This window comes from Rattus norvegicus, chromosome 19 (genome assembly GCF_021556685.1).
Source record: "Rattus norvegicus strain SHRSP/BbbUtx chromosome 19, alternate assembly SHRSP_T2T, whole genome shotgun sequence".
In the NCBI taxonomy this organism is placed as follows: domain Eukaryota; kingdom Metazoa; phylum Chordata; class Mammalia; order Rodentia; family Muridae; genus Rattus; species Rattus norvegicus.
Genome location: NC_141552.1, coordinates 63,912,346 through 63,936,627, shown reverse-complemented (window position 1 = coordinate 63,936,627; position 24,282 = coordinate 63,912,346). Strand labels below are relative to the sequence as shown.

Here is a 24,282-nt window from a genome sequence, read left to right as displayed (position 1 = left end):
CACTGATGCTTCTAGAAGCTTCCAGAAGGGTGCTATCAGTGCAATCTCCTTCCTCCACTCCCTCCCACGCTTCATGCAGCCTGAGCTCATCGTGGATTGCCTGCTGGGCTCTCCAGTGTCTTCTACTCTCCAGACCTTTCCGCCATTGCCTTAAGAGGGAAAAACAAAGCCCTTAATCCTTAAAGTCTCAGCCCATTGTTTCTTTGAAGTTCCTCCTTTAAGAATCCACAGTGACTCATGCCTCTCCTCCCCTCACTAAGGAGGCTGAGGCAGGAAGATTGCAGTGAGTTCAAAGCCTGGGCTTCAGAGTCAGATCCAGTCTCATCAAAATAAAAAAAATTTTTTTTTAAAAATCCTGGAATCTAATGAAAATTACATTCAAAAGTGATTTTTAAAAAGCAAGATACACACGTCGGTTTTATGAAAAAGCAACTTGTTTTAATAAAAGATGAGAACAATACTTTTTAAGTGAATACAAAAATAAATATTTGGATTACAGAGTTGGGCACACTTGTACTCTGTGAGGCAGGTGGGGGGCGTGGCGTGTGACAAGGGGCCAGTGAACAGGTCGTCCTGGCTTTGGAAGAGATGTTCCTGCTTTGGCTGAGTGGGGAGAAGCAGACCCCAGGATTCTGTTTTCATGAGTCACATACTATGGTGACCCTGACTGTGGAACAGGACCCACACCCAGCACCATTCACCATGAATGTCACCAACGTCCTTAACTTTTCAGGTTGTAAGGTGTGGCCTATCACTCGTAGCTGCACCGGACTGTCTTCCACACCCTCCTGCTTCTCCCCACTTCTCAGAACAACAGTCAACAGGTTAAGGCGTTCCCTGCCCTTCCCCAGGGAATGCTGAGCACATTAGAGGCTCCTCTAACTGCACTGAGCCTGTAACCCAGGTTGGTTACAGAGTAGAACAAATAGAAAAGGTCTCTCCTGTCCTCACACAAAAGGAGATAATGATGTTCCCTGTCCCCACATCTGCTTGGCCTCTGTACCTGCTGTGTACTGATGCAAACTAAACCCTTGACAGGGACTCCTACAGAAAGTGTCCCTTAGGCAGGACTGCAGTCACCGATTTAGATTGGACAGTCAGATTGGGGGCGCAAACCGGGCTGAGGGTGGGTTTTCCGCTCTGAGTCTGCTTTGTAGGATGCATACCCTTTCCCTGGTACATGGACAGGCACTTCTGAGCCCAGAGCAGTTTGGATATTGCTTTTCACTGGGTCTTAGGACTGGGTGTGGAGCAGGACAAGGAAAGGGTGAGATGCCAGTGAACGGCACACTCCTCTCCACAGTGCCTGGTCCTACGATGCCCCATACAGCCCTGTCAGCTGACACAGAGTCATGGGAATCGATGAGCCGCAACCAAAATTCCTGCGAAGCTCACAGTGTCCACACCCATATTTACAATCGACCCCACTTCACAGGAAAGGCCTAAAGTGATTTACGGTAGAGAGTGTGAAACCATTTTAAAATTGAAACCCATTTGGGGGAAAAAATATTGTCAACTTATTTTCTCAGACTTCGGACCAAAAACTAAAAGAAAAGGCCTGAACAGTAAAGTCTCTTTGTCTACAATCAAGCAGAGAAAGTCATACATTTTTACCCTCAACCAGAAAAGGACAAAGGCAGATCTGCTGTCACCAGATGATTAGAGCCATCACCATGTGACAAAGACCTCAGCATGCAGAAAGAAGGCCAGCCACTAATGGTGAAGGGGGTAAATGCAGGAAAGGAATGCTTTGATCACAGGTTCTGACCACTGCCCCTGCAAGCTTCTGACTCCTGCCTGAGCAAGAGCTTGTCCATCTGTGAGCTTCCTGAGGCCCCTCTGAGGACACCCGCCCAGCCCAGTCAGAGGGGTCCACGTCCATCCAGAATTCTCTTAGTCACAGAATCTTGAAACTTGAGCTTGGGTGAGGTGGGGTGCCCGGATTGAGGCTTAGACGGTGATCTGTTGATTTTCTCTGAAAAAGGGTCTCTGGTGTGAGGTACAGATATCTGGAAACATCCGAAAGGCCTGGTCTGGCTGGGGTTCCTCCAGGGCTGGCATCAGGGAGCCTGCCCCACAGCTCTTGCCCGCTTCCTCCACCATCTGCCTGGCATACAGCTGCTCTACCTGCAAGAGTCGTGTGCAAAGTCAGAAGGGAGGTGGGAGGGAATTGGGGCCGTGCTCCACCACAGGTCCTCTGATTCCCCTCCGTGACAAGAAGGAGACAGGTAGGCAGCGTTCCTGCACATTGCTAAGAGTGTTCTCCCAGGACTGCTCCAAGCTGGCTAGCGGATGCTCAGAATATCACCATCACCCATCCCAGAGTGCCACTGCTCACTCAGACCATAGTCAAAGAGACTGTAATCTGTCACTTAGACCTTAGGGCCACTGGTCAAATGGAAATCTGAAGAGGAAGGAATGGGAGAGGGGAGGGAAGGAAAGTAGGAGAGAGCAGAGGAAGAAGGAAACCCAGATGAAGAGAGTCCCAACCTGGGAAGCTACCACAAAGGTGACGAGAGCCCCATATGGTCTCGTTCCGACCTCTGCCCTGGTCGCATAGGAGGAACGCCCAGCCCTTGCGTCTCTTCTCACCCTGGGATAAAGCTGGATAGCTGGGCACACAGATGCTGCTAGCTCTCACCTGCACCAGAATGAGTTTGGAGCGCAAGGGCGCTGTGTCTGGAAACTCCTCCCCAAAGCACAGAACCACCCTGCTATCAGGCAGGCGGCTCTGGGTGGCGTAGAACTGCTGCAGGTCTGGAAGGACACAGAAGCCATATGAGCTACATGTAGTCAGGGCTCAGGGCTGGGGTGCAGAGCTTGGAAAGGAGTCACAGATCCCCCAACAGCCAAGCAAAGAGTGGTCAGCCTCAGGCCCCTGGGGCTTTGGACACGTGCCCGCTTGGCTAAAAGCCAACCAAGGACCTGTGGAATCTGTCACTCCCAAATACTGCTAGGCACTTTAGAGAACTTTTTGTGTGGATTTGTTTGGGGGGGGGGGAGACAGGATCTCACTGTGCAGTGCAGGCTGGCCTAGAACTCTCCATGATCCTCCTGCCTCTGTCCCTTAAGTACTGGGATTGTGAGTGAGTGCCACCCTAGGTGTTAGCTGGATTTGAACACTTTTCGATGGTACAGTTGCTAGTCCCCACCCCCACCCCCACCCCCACTCCCTACACTGTGAACCGCACTCCCTGCCTGCCCTGGAGGTGCATGAGTTTGAGGGATACAAGCACCTCTTTCAGCTTCTCCAAGGTCCCCAGAGCGGAGACCCAGAGCAGCAACACAGTCTTGTGCAGGAGTCGTGGAGGACCGTGGGTTCCCTAGCTCCACAGGACAGCCTGTAAGCGCTGAGCAGAGCAGGGTGACAGCTGCTGCATGCTCAGGGTGACTCTGCCTGACCTCTCCAGCAAGTGTAACCCTGACACTCCCACACCTGAGCTCGCACACACCCAACTCCTACCCTCCTAGGACCCTCATCCTCTCTGTCTTCCTAAGGCTTAACACTTTAATACAGTTGCTCCTGTCATAGTGACCCCAACCCATAAAATTATTTTTGTTGCTACTTTGTAATTTTGCTACTGTTGGGAATTGTAATACAAACATCTGTGTTTTCAGATGGCATTAGACGACCCCTGTGAAACCTGCAAAGGGGTCGAGACCCACAGGTTGAGAATCACTGCTCTTAATGTTCTCAGACCCAGCACAAACTCTGGTTCTCAGACAACTCTGGACCAGGCTGATGAAGGCAAGGGACAGAGGGCAGAGGGCACAGAGAGGAGGCTGGCATGTGGCAGGTGGCTGCAGGCACTGACTCTTACCCCCACCCTTGGAAAAAACTCAGGCAGGGTTTAAACACCTTCCCCACTGAGTCAGAAAAGCTGGCATTGGGGTTGGGGATTTAGCTCAGCGGTAGAGCACTTGTCTAGCAAGCGCAAGGCCCTGGGTTCGGTCCCCAGCTCCGAAAAAAAGAAAAAAAAAAAAAAAAAAAAGCTGGCATTGAGAAGACATGGGCCTTGGGAAGTGCTTCATACAGAGTGAGAGAGCACGTCAACCAGGGGCCTTGAGGGCTAACACGTTTATTTTGCGTGGCTTTGCAACACGATGTCATAAAGAATTCACTTGTGAGAACTGTGCGATTGACTTAAAAAAAAAAAAACAAAGCCACAACAAAACCTCATAATGCCTTAAATATGTACTGTGTGTTGAGCCTCACTTGCAGCTGTCCTAGATCGCGGGCAGCCAGCCCACGGGCTGAGGGCTGCACACACTGACCACCGCTTCCAGGGACCCTGCCAAGGTAAAGGAGCTGAAGTCCTGGAATCTGCATTTCTAAGCCGTTCTCAGAAACAACCATCAACTTCGTCAACTCCAAAAGGAAAGGCTCCAACTCTGTGGTCCTGTATGCCCAAGGGAAAGTGGCGAGGGCTCCCCAAGCTGCTCGGGGAGCACAGACAGGGCAGGCTTCAAAGGTTCTCCCCAGCTGCACCATTGCCAAAGCCAAGGGAGAGGAAACTTAGTCGGAGATGCAGGAAGCGCAAGGAAGGAGGTGGGCGTGGCCTCTAAAGCAGGCACAGCGAGATGATTGGGTACTGACCTCGGAGGAACATGTTGGTGTCAAAGACCTGCACCACCTCATCCCGCTCCAGCTTGTTGGGTCTACCCTTGCACACCACCGCGTTGCCGCTGCAGAACACGCGGCCCTGGCACAGCCGCTTCACGAACACACCCTTGCGGTTGCTGTGCAGGAGCACGCCGCGCTCCAGGTGTCCAAACAGCTTCCGGGTCACCTGCCTCTGCCGCTCACTGGGGATGGTGTCCGCCGCCGGGAAGCACACGGGCTCCAGGCCGTCCGGCCCATACAGCTTCGGCAGCCCCGGCTGGCTCAGGGATAGGCGGCAGCCCTCAAGGGAGGTGGTGGTGGCCTGGCCCACCAGCTTGCCCCCGTAGTAAAAGTTGATCACCATCTGGGATAAGGCTGTGGGGATCAAGAGCACAGAGCAGTCAGGCCTACAAGATGGGGAGCCCAAGTCCCTCCTTCCCAAAGGCTCAGAGTCTATTCCTTCTATATCCTTCCAAGTGGTTCTGAGAGGCAGAGAAAGGTCAACCCCTGAGGCTGGCCGGCCAGCCAGTCTCACCTACTTGGTCAGATCCAAGCCAGTGGGAGACCCTGTCTCAAAAAATAAGATAGACAGTGCCCAAGAAACAATACCTAAGACTTGCCTCTGACTTCCACACGTACATATGTTCATGCATTCATATACACATGAACCCACACACATATGAACATGTATTCATATACACATGCACCCGCACACATATGTATTCATATACACATGCATCTACACACACATGGGCACAGGTGGGAACATGCATTCATTCACACATGTATACATGTGAGTACAGAGAGAGAGGGAGAGAGAAACAGAGAGACAGAGAGAGAGAGAGAGAGAGAGAGAGAGAGAGAGAGAGAGAGAGAGAGAGCGCGACCTAGGAAGGCCTGGGAACTGCACCAAGTTCAAGACATACAAACATTGCCAATGTAATTTCTCATGAGGTGCCCTGTGGCTCTGGTTCCCTAGTCACCCTGTGACCTGGACTCAGATTGAAAGCCTCTGTACGACCCTACATACAGTCTGTCTCCAGAAAGACCTAGAAGCACTCTCTTTGCCTTATGAGCAGCACAGGAGGGAGCTGTGACCATAAGGGGTGGCTACACCCTCGCCATCCCTTCCCTCTGTCACCTCAAGAGCTGGGGTGCAGGTTGGAGGGGGAGGTATTTGCATCACACATGTGAAGTCCTGGGTTTTATCCTCAGCACCACGATGTAAACCAACAAAATAATAAAACTTTTTAAGAGGGAGAGAAAAGCTTCCCAACCAACAATAATAATCCCAAAGATTTTTTTTTTGGGGGGGGAGGCTTTCAACTGGAGCCGTGAGGCTGGAAATTTGCCAGCCCTGTATTTGGCTCTCGTTGACTTTCCTTTGCTTCTGCCTCTGGCTTCCTGTCTAGTAGGAGGTGGCACTGATGTCCTCTTACAGGCAAGGACAACAAGATTCCAGACAAGGTTACAAAGTGAAAAGGCAAGAAAACCCTGACTGACAGCCAGCGTGGAGGCAGGGTTCCGGTGAGGGGCGAGAACACCAGGAGACCAGCCCCAAGCTACAGGGTGGGCACTGGAGAAGCTCTGTAACTGCTGCAAACCGAATTCTCCACCATCAGCACCCTTATGCATCCTAAGCTTCGCCTGACCACCTCAGACCAGTCCAGGCTTCTCTCTGGAGCCTCACGAGTTGATCGCTCCCCAAACCCGTGGTGCCCTAAAGCTGTGCAGTCACCAGGTCTGTAAGAATGATACCAGCGGCTCACCCCGCATTTGATCCCAGACCCACCATGAAAATCATGACATCGGGATGAGCACCAGGATCACCTACGCTATCAGCACCATCAGCCTCAACACGTGCACCTCGAGCACCGTCACCATCTGCATCGCCCTCTGTACTGGACTCTAGCACTGCCTCGTCACAACTGTGTGACTTGAGGTAAGTGGCTTCACCTCTCTGTGCCTGCTTTTCATCAGCAAGGTAGAGATGGCGAGAGCGTCTGCTTTGTGTGTGTGTGTGGGGGGGGGTCTTTGGTGAGACCACATGAGCCAGGGAAACGGGACAAAATACGGTCCACAAATGAGACCCCTGAGACTACGCACTGAAATCCCTGGTCTGCAGGGATTGGGCACATCCACACATCTGACCCCTGCGGTGCCTGGCTGGTCACTGCAGCCATTTTGTAGGCTGAAGAGGTGATGGTGCAGGCCCTGCCAGTCCAGCTGTTTGCTGAGGAGCCTGGACTTGCTCCCCACAGCAGGTTGGCTCCGCCTCACCCTGGAGTGCTGACCAAGTCCTCTCTCCTATCCTGGTCTGAAGACCTGGAGCACTGGTTACCACAGAGAGGCAGCTACCATGGAATAGCCCTCAAGGCTCTGCACAGTGCCATGCTCTCCCCTACTCCCTGTGGTCCCCCTGCCTCACTCATCTCACCCTGTGTCATCTCTGCAGTCAGGAAGCCTGGCTGAAGCTTATCTACAGAGACAGGGCGTGTGAGCAGGGTTCTGGAAGAAGAGCTCAGGGAGCCTGCTCCTAGCAGTGGCTGAGGACACCTCGCTTCCCTCCCTTGTGCTGAGACAGCTGTGCAAAGCTCAAGGACACTTCCTCCTCACAGCCTGACTTTTACCTCTCACTCAGATGGCTGCAGGTCTGGGCCCAGCCAGTGTGGCCCCAGAATGCATTGGTCAGCAGACTCTCAGGGCCACAGCCCAGGGCTGACAAAGCGAAAGGCTCAGCCGTGACCCCAGGCCTCTTGTGAGTGGGTTAAGGGAGGCACATGCCCTCAGAAGCTTGTACAACAAGCTAAGTTCTCCATCTGCAGCCAGGTCTAAAAGGACACCACACACAGACAGGCCAGCACCAGAGAGAGGGAGTATCATTCACTTATGGTTTCCTTACTCGGTGAGCGCCTGCCTCTATCTCCCTGATAGGTTCCCAGAGCTTCTCCCTGAGGTCCACTGAGTCTGCCATGAAACCAGACTGCACAGTGGCTCGTCGGATGGCTCAGAGATACCACCTGTCTCACGGCAAGCAATAGTGAGGATAGATCCCCACTCTGGGGCCTCAGTCACACTCTCGGGGTCTGTGAAATAGAGAGGACCTGTCTCCATAAGCTAGGGGAGGATGAAGGCATGGGGAGGAGAAAAGAACCCTCGAGAGTGTCAGCCTTGGCTCTGGCACCCAAAAATCACAGTGCGAACACCAGCTGTCGCTATCAGCACTGTTACCATGGTTACCAGCATTATCACCATCAGTACCATGATGCCATCCTCATCATCACCACCACCATCATCATCAGAAACATCACCGGTGGGAACAGCTTTTTTCTGGAAATACCTCTCGCCTTCAGAAACTGAACTTTTGTCAGGCTCTGTGACCAGGTTAATGATTTGCCCTGAGACCATTTAAAATGAATTATGCCCTCGATTTGTCTCCATACCGTGTCCTCTCCCTGTTTAACCTGCCTTTGAGAGACCCAGGAAACCAACCTTACTCTGCCTCAGCTTTCCCACAAAGCCAGCTTTTTACAACTCAAGTCAAAGGCACAGCTTAAATCTTCGATTGCATACTCTTCCATGCCTATGACCCAGAACTGTGTGGGGTGTGTGTGTGTGTGTATGTGCACACATGTGTACACACTATGGCAATTGTTGGTGTTTAAATCTGGGCACTTGTCCAGACAAAACACACCAAACCAACATGGTTCCACGTGGAGAAGTTTGATGAGAGAAGAAGAGTAGAAGAGAGGAAAGGCCAGCCATGGGCACGTGGGGGGAAGTGGGGGATGGGGAGAGAAAGGACAGGGACAAAGAGGGCACGAGAAGAGGAAGAGCAAGAGAGAGCAAGAGGGAGAGGAGGGGGGCAAGCAGCCCCCTTTATAGTCAGGCACAGCTGACTGTTGCCAGGCAACTGTGGGGCGGAGCATATCTGGCTGCTGCCAGTTAGCCGTGGGGTGGAGCTTAGACAGAATGCCAAGGGTAATCATTCGCTGAAAACAGCCAACAGGTTAAAAGCAACCATAAAGGAAGCAACCAACCCAAAGAGCTGGAACCCACATGAGGATATAAACCAATAACGTGTCCTCAGCTCCGACTGCTATGTTCAGTCAGCTGGGGTTGGCAAAGTAGCCTCTTCCCCTCAAAAACTCTGTTCACGATCTCTTTAAAAGAAATCCCTGGGGTTGGGGATTTAGCTCAGTGGTAGAGCGCTTGCCTAGGAAGCGCAAGGCCCTGGGTTCGGTCCCCAGCTCCGGAAAAAAAGAAATCCCTTAGTCCTTTCCCATACTGTATTTATTGTGCTGTTCCATAAACACAGAGCAACGCCCTTTGTTGGGGACAGACGGACACATCAGACACACGCGACAGAGAGACAAAATAACACAGACTGCAGAGAGGACAGCCAGAAGACACGGGGAGGGGAGGAGAATCCAGATGTAGGCTCGCTCTCCATTTACAGGGCTCCAAAGGGGAGAAATCATTTCGTTCGTTAAGGTATCTGTAGGGAGAATTTCGTACGTCTGTCTGTATGTTGGTCCTGTCAATAATCAATCTGACAGCCTATGGCTTAGGCAGGAAATAGGAGGAGGGACATCCGGGAGGGAGAAAGAATTCTGGGATAGATCCAGGCATGGGAGACTGGCGCAGGAAGATGTGAGGAGACAGACGCATGGTAACTGAGTACAGGGAACCAGTGACGTGGCAAAATGTAGGTTTGAATAAATGGGATATTTTAAGTTATGATCCAGTCAGAGAAGAACCTAGCTATATGGCCAAGGTATTTGTAAATATATTTTGAGTCTGGGAGAACGGGGCTGGGAGGAGGAACCAGAACCAACTTCTACAGGCAGCACTGGTGCAATCCACATCATCACCACCAGTACCAGTAACATCGGCACCACCAACATCCGCACCAGCATCAGCACCATCAGCAGCATCACCATAGCCATCCGCACCATCAGCCTCTGCACCAGCATCAGCACCATCAGCATCAGTACAACCTTCTCTATGACTCTCACTACGGAGTTGGAAATGAGAAAAGGTAACGTGACCCTGCACGGCAGACACTGACCAACTGTGTCTCTACTAGACCATGTTCGTAGCAGTGCAGCACACAGGTTCTCACAGCATTTCGCACATGGTGAGCTTGATGCTCCAAGAGGTCAGCCCCCTCCACGCAAGGCCGAGGCAGTAGAGCAGCCTACACTCCCTGGTGCACGGCTGCCTCTAAAGACGCTCTCGGCTGACTATGATCACCTCGGGGAGGTGTTCAGCAAAACTGGGCCACTTGCCTGCTCCCAAACCACACAGAAGGAGGAGGAAGAATTAGTCTTCCGAGCCTATCCCCCGGGGCCACACTTGTTCATAGGACCTTGGGGCCCCGCCCACGTCGTGGGGCTATTTTTCGAGCAGAGCCTGTGCCAAGCCCACCCAGTGTACCCTGGTACCTGAATGGTGTGCGTCATAGGCAGTATACCCAGTCACCAGTGGCAGGCCTGTAAGCAGAAGAAAGAAAAGATGTGCCCAGCTGAGCTGGTGCTCTGGGCAGGAAGGACCCAAGTATCCCCAGGGTATAGGATGGGCTGCTGCTGCTGCTGCTGCTGCTGCCGCTGTCAGTGCTGGTGGGCAGACCTCACTCTCTGTGAGCACTCATGCTCGCAGACACAGAAACCCACCATAGTGGAGAGGACTTCCTCGGTGCTGTGGCTTCCTGTCCTGGTGCTAAGCTTCCTTCCTACCCATATGACACTCGACTATATGTACAATGGTCAGGACTCGTCTCACAAGGGACCCTGGGGTTCCAGGCAGTTTTGCCAAAGGCACCCTCCCAGCACAAGGCCCCTTGCGGGACACTAACACCCGCAGCCTGGAACCCTCACAGTCCTGCAGGGCCAGCTGAGACCTCCGGGCAGCTCCTGTCTTAGCAGAAAGAAGCAAAAGAGGAAACCAAGATGCCCTTGAGACACAAAAGTTGCTCACACACCGAGGTAGGGGCCCAGGTGAAAAATCCTCTGAGTATCTACAGACTGGATGCACCTCCCAGATACTAACAAAGGAGTGGGTCCTTTATTTAACTCTCTGATTCCACCAGGCAGGTCCTGGTGCCCTGTTTTATGGATGAGTAAACAGGAGGCACCACCAAGACATGAAACTCCCCAAAGAGGGGTTCTAAGCTACTCCCCACTCCTGATGGAGCTCCATTCCCACTCCCGAAGCCCTGGTTCTCTCTGGCTCTGGGGGCGGCCTGATAGTCAGGGAGGAGACAAGAGGCTGAGAGATATGGCCTCCCTCAAGTCTTGGGGATGTTGGCAGACTCCTCTCAACGTCCTGGGAGTACAGGGGAAGAGTGGCCATGTAAAACTACCTATTGTCGACCCTTGTGCCTGCCTGGGAGGCTGCATCTTGGCTGTCCCAGTCCCTGGCTGTGACTCAGGAGCCTTCCACAGGACATGGATCCTGACGGTGGCAAGTACCCCCTACCGTAACACAGACAGCCTAATGGTTGCCAAGGCCAGACACACACACTTACCTGCGTTGGGCTGCTGGGCCCACCAGTCAGGGAGGATCTGGCTCCTGCAGGCCTCTGGAGGGGATGGGCTCCTTTTGGCTATTCCCATGTATTCATCCACAGAAGGCTGGAGGACCAGGTGATAGAAAAGAGCAGTCGAGTCACGGGTCACCAGCCCAGTCTTCCTTCCACCCCGTGTTCGTAAAACCCGACACCAGATACACAACTAAGTCCACAACTTTATCTCGTGAGCGAGAACCTGAGCTTCCCTTTGCATCAGACGCTAGCTTGCACACCCACTGGGCTGGCATTCTAACTAGCCTTGGCTACGAAAGAGTTCGCTGGCCTTTGGATGCTGGGAAGCATGGCCCAGTCCTGGGGCAACCCTCTGGGGTGACACGGAGCCAATCCTTCTGTGCTCTGAGAACTTCACTCAGAGAGTCACAGGGGTCTTGGGCCTTCAGTGGTGGATGCGTCCAATTAGGAGACGTCCTGAAACCTCCTTTGCTTGTGACCCTGGTGTGGCATCATAACCAACGACTGGCTCAGGCAAGTTGGCAGTAAAGGCTTATACTGAAAACAAGACAAGGTGCAGGGGACACAGAATCAAGACCACCCAGGTCACAACGGCCATGTGCCGCAGAGCCAGGCAGCTTGGGGCGGGTGATGCTGTCTGGCTGCACTGCTTGCTGTTCCACAGAAAGCTGCAGGGCGCACAACTGATGCGGCGTTGCTAACAACAGTCTTAGTTTCCTTTTTGTGACGACACTGAGCTGGGGATGGAAACCAGGACTTTGTGCACGCGAGGCAAGCGCTCTAGCACGGAGCTACACCGCCAGCCTTTTCCCCTTTTGGTTCCGAGGCAGGGTCTCGTGAAGTTTTCCACCTTGAATCCATTCTGCAGCCCAAGCAGGCCTTAAACTCTCCTGGGCCACCCACCATCTAAGAGACATCATCTTGCTTATTCGAGCTTAAAGGGTTGTTTCAGCTATGAAAACCCCACCTTGTATAGACACTGAAAGGATACATAAAGAGGTTAAAAGCAGACACACAAAAAGCCATCTGTTTGACTTAAACAGAGCCCACCGTGCCTTCAGTTACAGGCTGCCAACCATGCATGCGAAGGTGGATTATTCTAAGATCTGTGTTTTGTGTACGCTGCTGGGAACTGTCGCGCACGCCAGGTGAGCACCGGACCACGGGCTAGTCCCCACCACAATGAGTGGATCCTACTGGCCTCAGTCATCCAATCCCATGGCACATTCAGGAGTAAAACTTGTGTATGAGAAAGCAAGCCATCTAGTTGCCGTGAGGCCAGGAGGATGACGAGAAGCGGTGGAAAAGGTCACGGTCTAATCCTGAAGCCAGGCTAAGAGGCAAGGCTAAGACTCCATGGAGATCTTCAGAGCTGCTACTCAATGTGTTTAACTAAGCTCAGAGATTAACAAAGCTCTGCTGGTAGCCCAAAGGGCATGCAGTAAAGGGAGGCTGCCCTAGGGAGGTAGCTGGGGAGTCCCTCGCTCCATCTCTTCAGGTAGGAGAGCCCAAGGCTCTCGAAGCCTCTGAGGGTTAGAAGCAATGTCTGGTCCTCCTGGAAGATGCCTGAGACCCCTCCACTAACCTCCTTGATCAGCTCCTCGATCTCTGAACGGCCACACTCCATCTCCGTGACGTCGCTCATGCAGCCCGCAGGTGCCACGCCCAGCTTGCCTATGGGAAAGGGGACAGACACCGTGACCTAGAGCAGCTGAGCACTGCAACCTTTTCTTAAAATGCTGAACTAAGGAAACGGAGGTGGTGAGTGTCCTCGCTGGTTTTGACCAGCAGCTGCTGGAAGGTTTGGGAAAGGCTCAGCCGTTCCTTCTCATGGCTCGGTCATCTGATCCGCCAAGTCAAAAGAGAGAAGTGGTGGGTGGTGGAGGGGTTGTAAACACGGGCTTTTAAAGGACAAGGGCCAGACTTTGGTTTCTTCCTTCTATCTGAACCCCGTCCAGTTCAATTTTACACCAGGCAATTATGGCCCATAGACTGAAGGTAAGTTTGCTAGTCTGGGTGTTTGAAAACACCCAGAGATTTCCTGGAAGGTACGGAGCCAGGTAGCAGAATAGCTTCCGTGTGTGTGTGTGTGTGTGTGTGTGTGTGTGTGTGTGTGTCACACCCCGGCCACATGGTGAAGTCACACACATGCCATTTCACTCACAGTCTCTGCCTGCCTGCCAAGAGGGCCAATGCTTTTATCTGCTGGTATCCTGGTCCAGATGGGTTCGGACTAACTTGGTATCTCTTCCCTGGTCAGACATTTGCCATCAGAGGTTAACCTCCAGGAGACACAGCAGGACTAACAAACAGCCCCCACCCCACCCCCAAGGCTCCACACTCCCAGGAACCTGTGTGATCTCCCCATTGCTTCATCCAGAGGGAGAGATTCACCTAGAGGCCATTGTTGGACAAGCAGAGGGCAAGAGCCTCACCCACTCACCCACCCACCCACCCACCCACCCACCCACCTGGAGAGGCTAGCAAATCACTCAAGTTCACAGTACAGTATACCAGGGGAAATACTATGCAAATGCTACTTTCCTCTGCTCTCCTTCACCCAGACACTGCCGGTGATGGGGCTCCACCCATGCTATAAACAAGTCAGGGCCATCTACCAGGGCAAGCCTGGCTGATCCTGGGGGAACAGGGCTCCGAAAGAAACTTCCCTATTGCTTCAAATCACTGCGAAGGCAAACAAGCCAGGAAGTGTGGCTGTCTGACCTTCCAGAAACAGTACAGAACTGGCCAGGCCCTGGGAGCCATGAAACTCTAATGGGGAAGGTCAATGTGCCTTCATTCCTTTACAGATGCTTCACCGCTGGAGAGACAACTTGGGGATGATGTTATCCCTGCCAGCAGTGACACACTGAGGCCATCGGTGAAGTCCCCACTTCTGACCTGCCTAACCGGGAGACCTTTTCACTGGGCCTTACTGCCCATCCCTGCCTTGCCCACTCCTCCCCAGCCTCCCCTGCAAAATGCTAGACAGCAAAAGGGAATTCTGCATGGCAGACTTCAGCAGAGCCTCGGGACGCATTCGGGCAAGTTTACGCTGAGCTCCAGGGGCTCTGCCAGCTTCCTGCTCTGACCCAGAGTCCACCACCCTTCCCCACCCCCACTCGGCCACTCCCTCTGCAGGAAGCCGCCACTTGACAGCACATGGCGTGCGTGCGTGCCTGTGAGGTCAGCAGACCAGCTCTCGGTGTCTGCTTACACAAGAGAGAACAAGTTTGGTTTGCTAAAAGCGGGCGCCCAAACCCTGTGGGCGGCATGGCCCTGTGGAGACCGAAGGTTTCAGGAGCAGAGCAGGGAAGGTTCTAGAAGGCTTCGTGGTCCCAACAGATAGTTACATTTTTGCTCTTCCTCGGGGACGATTCGGTAAACTTTGTATGGCTCGGAAATGTCCAGCTGGGACCGGTCGGTCACCTCTTCAAAATCCGGGCTCTTGTTCAGAGCGCAGCGTAACCGTGTCTTCCACGTGGCTGGCTCAGCTTTGTCTCCCTCTTTAAACTTCCCTTTAAAAACTGCCCAGGCCTGAAGAGAGAGAGAGAGAGAGAAATGCAGTAAACACAGAAGGACACAAACCACAGAGTTCAACCCCAAGGCAGGCTGCACACCACCCCGCTCCCCAGAGTCGTTCCTGGCCATCAACCCTTGTCCAAGGTCAGGACTTCACGAAGACCACTGCATCTGAACCAGCAAGAGGGTCCCCCAAAACCACGCAGCAAGGCTGGAATTTGAACCCACACCCTAGGATGCATCTTCAGCAAAGTCTTCTGGCTTGACGGGCCTGGGGGGCCTCAGGTTACGAAGCCTGAAGAGGAAGGTGTAGATGACTTCACTAGCACAGTCAAAGACTTTCTGCCTTTTCAAATAATGCCCAGAGCATGAAAAGGAACACACGTATCCACCACTCTCTCCTTTTAATAGAAAAATTTGCTTTTGCATTTTTGCATGACTCTAGCCATTTAAGACTCAGTGAATTGTTCTCCCTTTTTTTTTTTTTAAATTCCATTTTTTCCAACCTGTCCAAAGCTTATGATCAAAGCAAAGACCAGGAATTAAAAGCAGGGGCCTACTTAATACAGTGCTTGCCATGTAAGCATGAAGGCCCGGGTTCAAATCCCCAGTACCCACAGAAAAAGATGGGTATGTGTGCCTTTGACCCCAGCACTGGGGACAGGGCAACAGAATCCCCAGAGTTTGTTGGCAGCCAGCCTAGCCTAATCCCTGAGCTCCAGGTTCAGTGAGATCTTTTGTCTAACGAACACAGGTGGACAGTGATAGACAGAGACGCCCAGCACGGACCTCTGGCCTCCAAATGCGCACACACACGCACATGTACACCTACAGGGGACACTTATGTTCTAGGGCAATGCTCTCTGCACTGTTGATGCCAAATCTTGTATTTCTGCTCAGCAAGAAGCTAGAGGAACATTCCAACCCCCCGGGCCTGAGTGGTCACTTCCTCTCTGACATAGTTGCAAACCCACTTTTAGAAATATTTTTTTTTAAGTAGACAGTTTCCAATTCTGGCCCTTGTTGTAAATGGCGTTGCTGGCCACACACTGACTTGTGGGGCTGTCGTGAACTCAAAAGCAGACAAGAACAGCTGGAGTGACTGGAACAGTGACTTTGGGGCTGGGCTTACTGGAAGTTTCTGCCTCTTCACCACGGACATAGTGAAGACCATCCTACACATGAAGGCATTCTCCAGCAGTACCTCTCCCTGGATATAGCAACCTGGAACATCTGCCACCCCCTCCCCCAAAAATCATTGGGTGATTTAGGCACCTGAGGAAGCATAGATACCGCGGCCGTTTCCCAGTCGGCAGGCAAGGGATAGATCTGTGGTGTCTCACAGCATTCCCCAGTTTATCCCTTCATTCTGGGCTCATGGTTCCTCTTCGAGGGAAGCCTGGAGGCCTCGGGTATCAAATCAGACTCCACAGTCAGGGAGCATCTGAGACAGCACTGGGTACCAGCATGGGACTACCCTGAGCTTAGAGATCTGCTCATCTCTAAAGGGCTATCTTAGCTGCACGGTCTCCAGGGCTGAAGCTATAGAATGGGTGGTCCTGGGACCCACAGAGGCACCTACTGCTTGAAGTTTTCCTCTGCTGACATCGTGTGGTACTGTGCCTTAAAAATTAACACTGGGCAGTGTAGCTCAGTTGATAAGGGATACTTGCTCAGCGTGCATGAACCTTGGGTTCAATCCTCAGCACCGTAGAAACCAAGTATGGTGGTCCACACCAGTAATCTGAACACTCGGGAGGTAGAGGCAGGGGGATCAGAAGGTCACGGTCTTCCTCAGCTACGTGGCAAGTTTGAGATCAGCCCGGACTACGTAAGTTCTCAACTCAAAATAAAGTAAAATTAACCCCTGTCCCATCCTTCAAGGCCCTCTGTACATAGAGTAAGTGATAAATAATTAAGCCTATTATTTATAGGAATCTCAGCCCTTGCCTGATTGACATAAGCTCAGTATCTTTTTCATTCTCTTTCTGTGGTCTACACAGGAAGCAGGCCCCAAGACGCTGCCCGTAGACAGTGGCAGGGCTCTCTGGTGTAATCCCTTTCCCTGGTAGAAAAGCAAGCGTATACCTTTTCCTCAGCACCTACATTTTTTGTTTGTTTGTTTGTTTTTTCGGAGCTGGGGACCGAACCCAGGGCCTTGAGCTTGCTAGGCAAGCGCTCTACCACTGAGCTAAATCCCCAACCCCCAGCACCTACATTTTTAAAGAATTTAACTGGCTGAGAAAAGTGGGTTTCTTACTTAAGCAGACAGCCCCCAAGATGGTTCTATCTGCCCAAGGCCATATCATATGGTTCCTTCAACAGCCAAGTTGTGCCTGACAGATGATAGGGAGGTACCCGCCCCACACAGGACAACTCAGAGAAGACCCTCATCACCCCGTGTCTCCTGCCACTTGCCCACCTCCCGATCAAGTGGGCACCCGTTGATCTCCTGCCATTCCTGCTGAGATTGATGTCTCATTTCAGATTGCCACACAGAGCGACTGCGTAACCAACGGAAACATTGGGAATCTTGCGCATTCTCCTCGGTGCTGTTGAAACGGCTCGCTGGCCATGAAGAACGTTGCATAAGATGCATAAATCTGGGGCTTTATTTCAGGGCTCCTGGTTTGCTGAAGCAGGGAACTGGATGAAGAGAGATCTGCTGTCTCCTGCAACAACTGAGGCCCCTGGTCCAGAATTCTGACCTTTTTTTTTCTGGAAGATTCGTGATGCTCTTTCAACCAAGCACACTGTGCCTTCCTGAGCTTACTGTCAATGCTAATCACGATATGCCTGGTTCAGAGTTGTCACTGGAAAGGGGATACTGTGCCCCTGGAGTACAACATCCATGACAGTCTTGGCAGTCAGAGTCTCTACAGGTCCTGCTCCCCGCTTAAAAACAGTCTCGAGTCAGTTTCTTGTCCTCAGCAGCTCAGTGGGTCTCATGGTCCTCATAACCTTCCAACCCCAGCCCCAGCTCCCAACAACATACAGAACTAAGGGTAGCGGTTTACAACCTGGGCTCTGGGTCAAACCACTAAGGCTACAGCTGCAGTTCACAAAGTAGAAGTGTGGGCTGACCATGACCTAGGGCTCTGAAACTCCCAGAGAGAAATGTAGACGCCCAAGGCCTTAGAAACACTCATAGGTGACTAGAGCAACCCTCATGGGACCTTAAGGAGAAATCACCCTAGTTCTCCATACTGTAAAGAGTCAAGACCTTGGACCAACCGATCCCAAATGCAGGTTCTATCGCACAGGAGCTCGGAGACCCTGGAGAAGCCACTTCTCTCACGGCCCTACGGAACGCAAACAGGACCAGCACCTGCCACCCAGGGGGAGGATGCTGGCTCTCAGCTTAGCTATGTGGCTTGCCCTCAGTGATAGCATTCAGTCCCCTCAGAGGGAGACATTAAGCAAAAGCTCAGGATGCCCCTTGAACCTGACCCGGAAGCAACTGTAGAAGCCTGTCACCCTCATAGCTGGTCCCACCGTGCCAAGAAGGACTCAGGCTTTGAAAGAGCAAAGCCTGGAGCCTTCCTCAGTACGCCGCCGGGCGGAGCATGGCTGTACACCAAGGGTGCAGAGAGGGACAGGAAAGTCACTCTCCACCCCGTGAGGGAACGTGCCAGAACCAGGCACCCCTCCTTGTTTCTCTTGAGATCCTGGGCTATTTAGTCATAGGACATTCCTAAATACCTCCAGAGCCAGAGGGAAACCAGAGACGGGGCGTGGGGGCGCGGGGGACTGTACCTTGAAGATTGAAGCGTCCACTTCCTGGTTGTAGTCTTGCTTGCCTGCGTGTTTCCAGGGGATGCGGAACAGGGTCTTCTCCTCACTCTCCCAGATCAGCCCCGGGTACATGCTGCTGTCAATCTGTTCGATCAGCCACTGTCGCAGCCGCCGCCCGCCATTCCGGTCACACATCCTCGGAAAGAAAACAGACTTCGGTATAACGTCTCTGTGAGTCAGAGCAATCCGGGACCCGACAGACAGGAAGATCAGAGGTGCACACAAAGGCGCCGGCTTGGGAGACATCTGGGCCAGCGACATGAGCAATTAGCAGTGCCTGGTAGTCCTAAACCCAAAGGAAAACCGAAAGGCTGTTCACAGATGTGCCCCACCCACGGCTCTGGATGTGGGTCCAGCTCTTCCCTGACCTCCTGTCCTAGACATTGAGGGCACCTGCTGGGAAGAAGCCCCTCTCCCATGATTCAGTGCTTTCCATGAACTGCCCACCGCTCTGAGAACCACCCTGACGACTGATTCCCATGGGGGGACTGGTGTTCCTCACAGACTTTGACCCCAGCACCACCTGAGAAAGAGAGCACCCTCGAGGCTACTTGCAAACTGCCTTTGCTAGCTAGGGTGGTAACAGGAAGATCTTAAAGAGTAATAGGGTTCTGTTCCCGCTGGCGTGGGGTTTGAACTGGAGTCGTGTTCCAGCTCGGTGACCTTGCAGCCATTTCACCTTAGAGTGTTAAGAATTTGGTCTGGGAGCTGTGAGTGTAAAGTACCTGCGTCAGAGCCTGTGTCCTAAAGGACTCCTCCAGCCATACAGGTAGTTCCTCAGGAACTTTTATGATCAACCCTCGGTGAGAACAAAGGAACGGTACAAAGCCAGCTCAGGGATTCCATCCCCAGACACCCTAACGGCACACTTAGACATTCTCACCGGCAGTATCCTGAAACTTTGCCTTCAGCTTGGGGAAAGAGAGCATTTGTGCATACAGACTTGCAGCCAGCATTTACTAGAACAGCCTGGAAATCCCCAAGGCAGTTGGACAGACGCCCACCCTGGAAACCAGAACATAGTACTTCTAGCCTTCCAACTAAAATGACCTCTTGGGGCAGGGGAAGAAAGAAGTAATCATCGGTGAGGAGATAAGATGTTCCCCCCCAACCCCCCCCCCCCGGAGAACAGTCACTTCCAGAGCCAGCATGTCCCACAAAGCAACATAGCAGTCAGGATAAGAGGTTCACGGGTCAGGAACTCCAGGCTGCGCCAGGTGGCCCTGGGCCCAGGAAAGCCGGCAGCAGCCTGAGAAGAGGGAGGTGAGGTCTCTCCAGGGCGGGCCCTAGCTTTTCTCTCCAGCGGCCCCAGCTGCCACCAGTGGGCTTGGAAGGGGGTGAGGGCTGGAAGCAGAGTCAGACTCCAGTCCATTTTGGGTTCTATTTTTGAGACAGAATCTCAGATCCTGACCTGACCTCCAATTCCCTAGGTTGATGAAGATGGTCTTGAACTCCTGATCCTTCTGCCTCCATTTCCCCCTTGCTGGGGACTGGACCCAGGGTTTGTGCCTGCTAGGCATGCGCTCTGCTGCCTGAGGCACCGCTCAAACAAAACAGCAAGATGGCTGGGAAACCCTGACCTCAGCAAGGGGCTTCGCCTTGGGAAGCCATTGACTCCTCAGTCTAAGGACCCTCCCAAGAAAAGCAGGAAAGGGGTTGGGGATTTGGCTCAGTGGTAGAGCGCTTTAGGAAGCGCAAGGCCCTGGGTTCTGTCCCCAGCTCTGGGGGAAAAAAAAGAAAGAAAGAAAAAGAAAAGCAGGAAAGAGGGGCTAGCTCAAGAAACTGAGAATTCCAAGACCACTGTATTCATAAATGACAGGTCAGAAAGGAATACCTAGGGAAAGAAATAAAATGCTACCAGGTACCCCCCCCCAAACCAAGTAGGGTGCTGGCTTCTACACCTTGTTCTGGAGAGGAGAGCGGGGGCTCTCCTGGCTTGATAGTGTCTTGTGTGGCCTCTAAGGATGACTGTGGGATGGGAGCTGGGTGGGGTGTCCAGAGTATCTGAGGCTATGTCAATTGAAAGCCTCCATTTAACCCCTGGAGATGGATTTGTGAATCGTACCCCATGGTTCCTGAACCTCCTGAAATCTAAAAAGAGTTCACTGGCGTGGCTGGAGTTTCTTCCAGAACAGAAACAACACCTTCTTGTCAGGGATCCTCGGGGGCCCGACACCCCAGAACTGTAAAGGGCAGCTGTCTTAGTGGGGGACAGAGAAAAGGGGTCATTGAAATGAAAGGTGAATCACAGACCATGAAAGCTGGGAAGCTAAAATCCTTTAACCCAGTCTCTTCTACACACAGAAGGGAAGAGATGGGGAGGGGGGGTTCAGCTATCCCCTGGGCACAGCATAAACTGTCAGCATTGTCCCAAGGACAGCACACGCAGAAGTGATGCTTTCATTCATCCTGCAGACTGAAAGCCTCAGCGGGGTCCAGCTCTCGGCACCCAGACAATCCCCTGTTTGCCTTGGCAGCCACCTCTCAGATCCTAAGCAGGCAGAGCCTGACTCTCTTACAACTGTAGACAATTAATGGTTTATAAACACGTTCACTTGACTATAGCTTCCTCTTCTTGATTTTGAGGTAGCATTCCCAGTGGGCCCAGTTCTGTCTGTAGCTAACCTACAACCATGGCAAAGTGTCCTAGGTCGGGCTTCTCACGAGGCGGGAGGTGGGGGGGTAAGAGGCTCGCCTAACACAGATGTCAGCATCTGCACCAGCCATGTGTGGCAGGGCTCACACCATTCCATCTCTTTCATTCAGTCCTGGGCACCACTCTGACCACCACTGAGGGGGAACCCGTCATGGGCATGTCTCTCTCTGACCCCAAGCTTCCTCAAGCCACTGAATCAGTCCCAATTCTTCACGAAGGAGTCTGCCATAACTTAAAGGGACAAACCTAGAATTGACATGTAACTGCTCTTATCTTTGGCTTTAAAAGAAAAGAGTACTAGCAAGCGCAAGGCCATGGGTTCGGTCCCCAGCTCCGAAAACAAAAGAAAAAAAAAAAAAAAAGAAAAGAGTAGGGGTCGTTGAGCACCCGGGTGCCCGAGCTCTGCCTGAAATCCTCTAACACTCAGAAGATAAGGTAGAAGGATAACTAGGAGCCCATCTGAATAAGTCGGAAACAAGACAAAAACAAACAAAAAAGTGATCTACCATTTAAGATTCTAGAACACTCTTGGCTGATTTCTATTAGTTTCTACGACCCCTGAACTCCTTTCCCTTTCCCAACTGTGGGTAAGTAGGGGCAGGGAATGTCTGCACCTACAGCTTGGAGCCAAGCTTAAAGCAAATCTGGTCCTGGGAGCTGTGACCCACACGGAAGATAACTTTCCTTCCGGGGCCAGCTGGGCTACCAGACAATCAGAGAAGTCCAGCGCCACTGGGCAACCAGACTGCCACTAGTAAGAATCAAAGCCAGTCGGTCCCTGGCCGAGCCAGGGGTTTGGATAGTTCACTCCTGGTAGCGCGGCTGCCGCGCGGTGATTGGCAGATGTAACTCTCTGTCCTGAAGTTGCCCATTAGGCAGGTTTTAAAGGGAGAGGTTGTTTGTTCGTTTAGTTGGGTTTTTTGGGAAAGCAATCAGTTTTCGAGAACAAGAACCTGCTAACATGCTGTACCTCCGTTTGGGCGGAGGTGAGAGAGTCACAGCCCTGGCTCGCGCGCCCACCCCATCGCATCCTACCTGCCACCGGTTCCCACGCTGCCCGCGCCTCCGCGACCGGCCGCGGGCTCCCGGAGCAACGCGTGCGCCTGCTTTTATAGACAGGGCGGGGTGGGGGCGGATCCCGCGCTGGGAGCGACGGTCGCGAGAGCTAATTGGGGCGCGGGAGGGGCGCGGGAGGGGCGCGGGCGCCGCCCAATCAGCGCAGCCCTCCGGGTCCGCCTTCTCTGAAGCGCTCGCCTTTCCGAGAAATCACTTCTGCGCGTCCCGGGGCCCCATTGAGCCCCTTTTCTCTCTTTACTCCGGGGGTGGCGGGGGAGGGGGCTGCCCCAAGGATGGCCGGGGGCTGGAGCGTCCGCCTAAGGTCAAGGAAGCTGGTGGTGGTGCTCGAATCATCCTCGGGGTGTCGTTCAGTTTCGGGGCGCCCCTGTCCCGAGCACGTGTCCAGAGGCGCCCTGAGTGTCACCTGCCCGGGCTGGAGTTTCAGAGCAAAGGCCGGTCCCAGAGTTGCGTCCTGGACGACAGCCACTAGCAGGCCGCTCTCCTGGATGGAGGATGATAACCTGAAATTGCGCAGGAAATCTGGGAAACCAGGGGAGTCGCGCGCGCTGGGACTGGGATGCCCCCAGGAAGGCTCCACATTATCCGTTCCCTTGTGTGTCAGGAGCCGGGTCGAGCCTGTTCCCAACCTAAGTAGGAGGTGGGGGCGGGGAGTCTTAAGTGAGGGTCCTGAGGGACTTTCATTGCAGGCTGCCCAATTACACACCTGTGGCCACATTTTCCGGACTCTCATCGGCTTTGAAAAGACTTAGGGAAACGTTGAAGCTGGAACAAGCGTTTTTAACTGGTTCCCAAATACAAGAAATACACGGCTAGGTTTCAAATAAGTACAAATTGAAATAAGGATTTTCCAAACAGAACCTCCTAACCCTAAAAAATTCCGATGAGCATTTTGGTATACCTGAAAGGCACTTATGAGATACAGATTACTGGCTGTTAATTCAGTAGTAAATATTATCCAACAGTCAAGAGCCAAGCGGAATTCCCTAGGACCAAAGAATTTCAAATGAAAACTTCTTTTCAAAGCTCAAAAAGTTTTGTTTTGTTTTGGTTTGGTTTGGTTTAGTTTCCAAGACAGGGTTTCCCTGTAGCCCTAGCTGTCCCCGAACTCACTCTGTAGACCAGGCTGGCCTCAAATTCACAGAGATCTGCTAGCCTCTGCCTCCCAAGTGCTGGGATTAAAAGCGTGCACCGCCACAGTCCAGCTCAAATTCTTTAATAGTAATGTGGGAGTGTTTTAAAGTGTTTGCTGTGAAGGGTAGAGTCCAGAAGTCAGATGCCCTCGGGAGATTTCTACACAGACTCACTCCTGCAGATACCCCTCTCGTTTCCCGAATATGCACCTTATAAGCTTTCGCAGATTTTCCTGCTTACAAATGTCAGAGGCACAGAACAGAGCTCAAATGCCCACCCAGCATGCCAGCCTCTTAGGTAAAGGGAGAGAGAGATTAGGGAAGCCAGCCCAGACGTCTGGTCCTAGCAGCAGGTGTCACTGCAGGACACCAGCCCAGCCTGACAACTGTCCCGAAGCCATTGCGTTGGGGTGTTGGTGGGCGCTGATGCCTAGTCTAATTTTTCCTAAATGTTTTCATAGAAATCTGAAATATATTTCCTGGTAGCACAGGTTTCCACTCAGGACCTAAGAGAACCCAAGCCACCTACAAGGGGCACTGACTCACGACTGAATATTGACAGGGTCTTTGTGGGTGAGGCTATGAAGGAGGTGTCTCAAGTGAGCCACAGGTACATTTCCTACGTGCCATAGATAGCCACTCAGGAGGGATGGAGGGTAGGATCCCGCCTGTCAAAGTCTCCTGGGAGACAGAAGTGTAAGTCATACGTCAGGGGAGGAGCTACGTACGTCACATCACCACCTAGGAACATCGGCATCTGCCGGATTTAACTTGGGAGAAGAGCCCCCCAAATGTCACCAAATCTCTCTGTCTCTGCCCTTGTCTCTGTCTCTGTCTCTGTTACACACACACACACACACACACACACACACACACACACACACACACACACTTTCCTGTCACCTAAAAAACTGCCTACTCTCCACTCATTGTGTATGTCCATTAGAACAAAAAC

At 52.5% G+C, this 24,282-nt stretch overlaps 1 protein-coding gene and 1 long non-coding RNA gene across 4 annotated transcripts; one reads left to right on the top strand and one right to left on the bottom strand.

Annotated features, from left to right (window-relative positions):
- Window positions 1-416: 416 nt before the first annotated feature.
- On the bottom strand, window positions 417-22,206 carry Irf8 (interferon regulatory factor 8). 3 transcript variants are annotated; one of them, NM_001008722.2, is made up of 9 exons: window positions 22,156-22,205; window positions 18,426-18,600; window positions 14,501-14,684; window positions 12,733-12,821; window positions 11,133-11,238; window positions 10,051-10,098; window positions 4,598-4,978; window positions 2,642-2,757; window positions 417-2,127 (listed from the first exon to the last, which is right to left on the bottom strand). In NM_001008722.2, the coding sequence occupies exons 2-9, from the start codon at window positions 18,597-18,599 to the stop codon at window positions 1,951-1,953; spliced, it is 1,275 nt and encodes a 424-aa protein (NP_001008722.1). In that variant the 5' UTR covers window position 18,600; window positions 22,156-22,205; the 3' UTR covers window positions 417-1,950. The 3 variants fall into 3 exon arrangements, with proteins under 3 accessions (NP_001008722.1, XP_087450387.1, XP_087450388.1); XM_087594261.1 differs by lacking the exon at window positions 22,156-22,205 and adding an exon at window positions 19,190-21,041; XM_087594262.1 differs by lacking the exon at window positions 2,642-2,757 and having other exon boundaries at window positions 22,156-22,206.
- Window positions 6,019-7,778, top strand: LOC147999490 (uncharacterized). The gene is made up of 2 exons (XR_015644223.1): window positions 6,019-6,545; window positions 7,538-7,778. It is a non-coding gene; the product is annotated as an uncharacterized LOC147999490 (long non-coding RNA).
- Window positions 22,207-24,282: the final 2,076 nt, after the last annotated feature.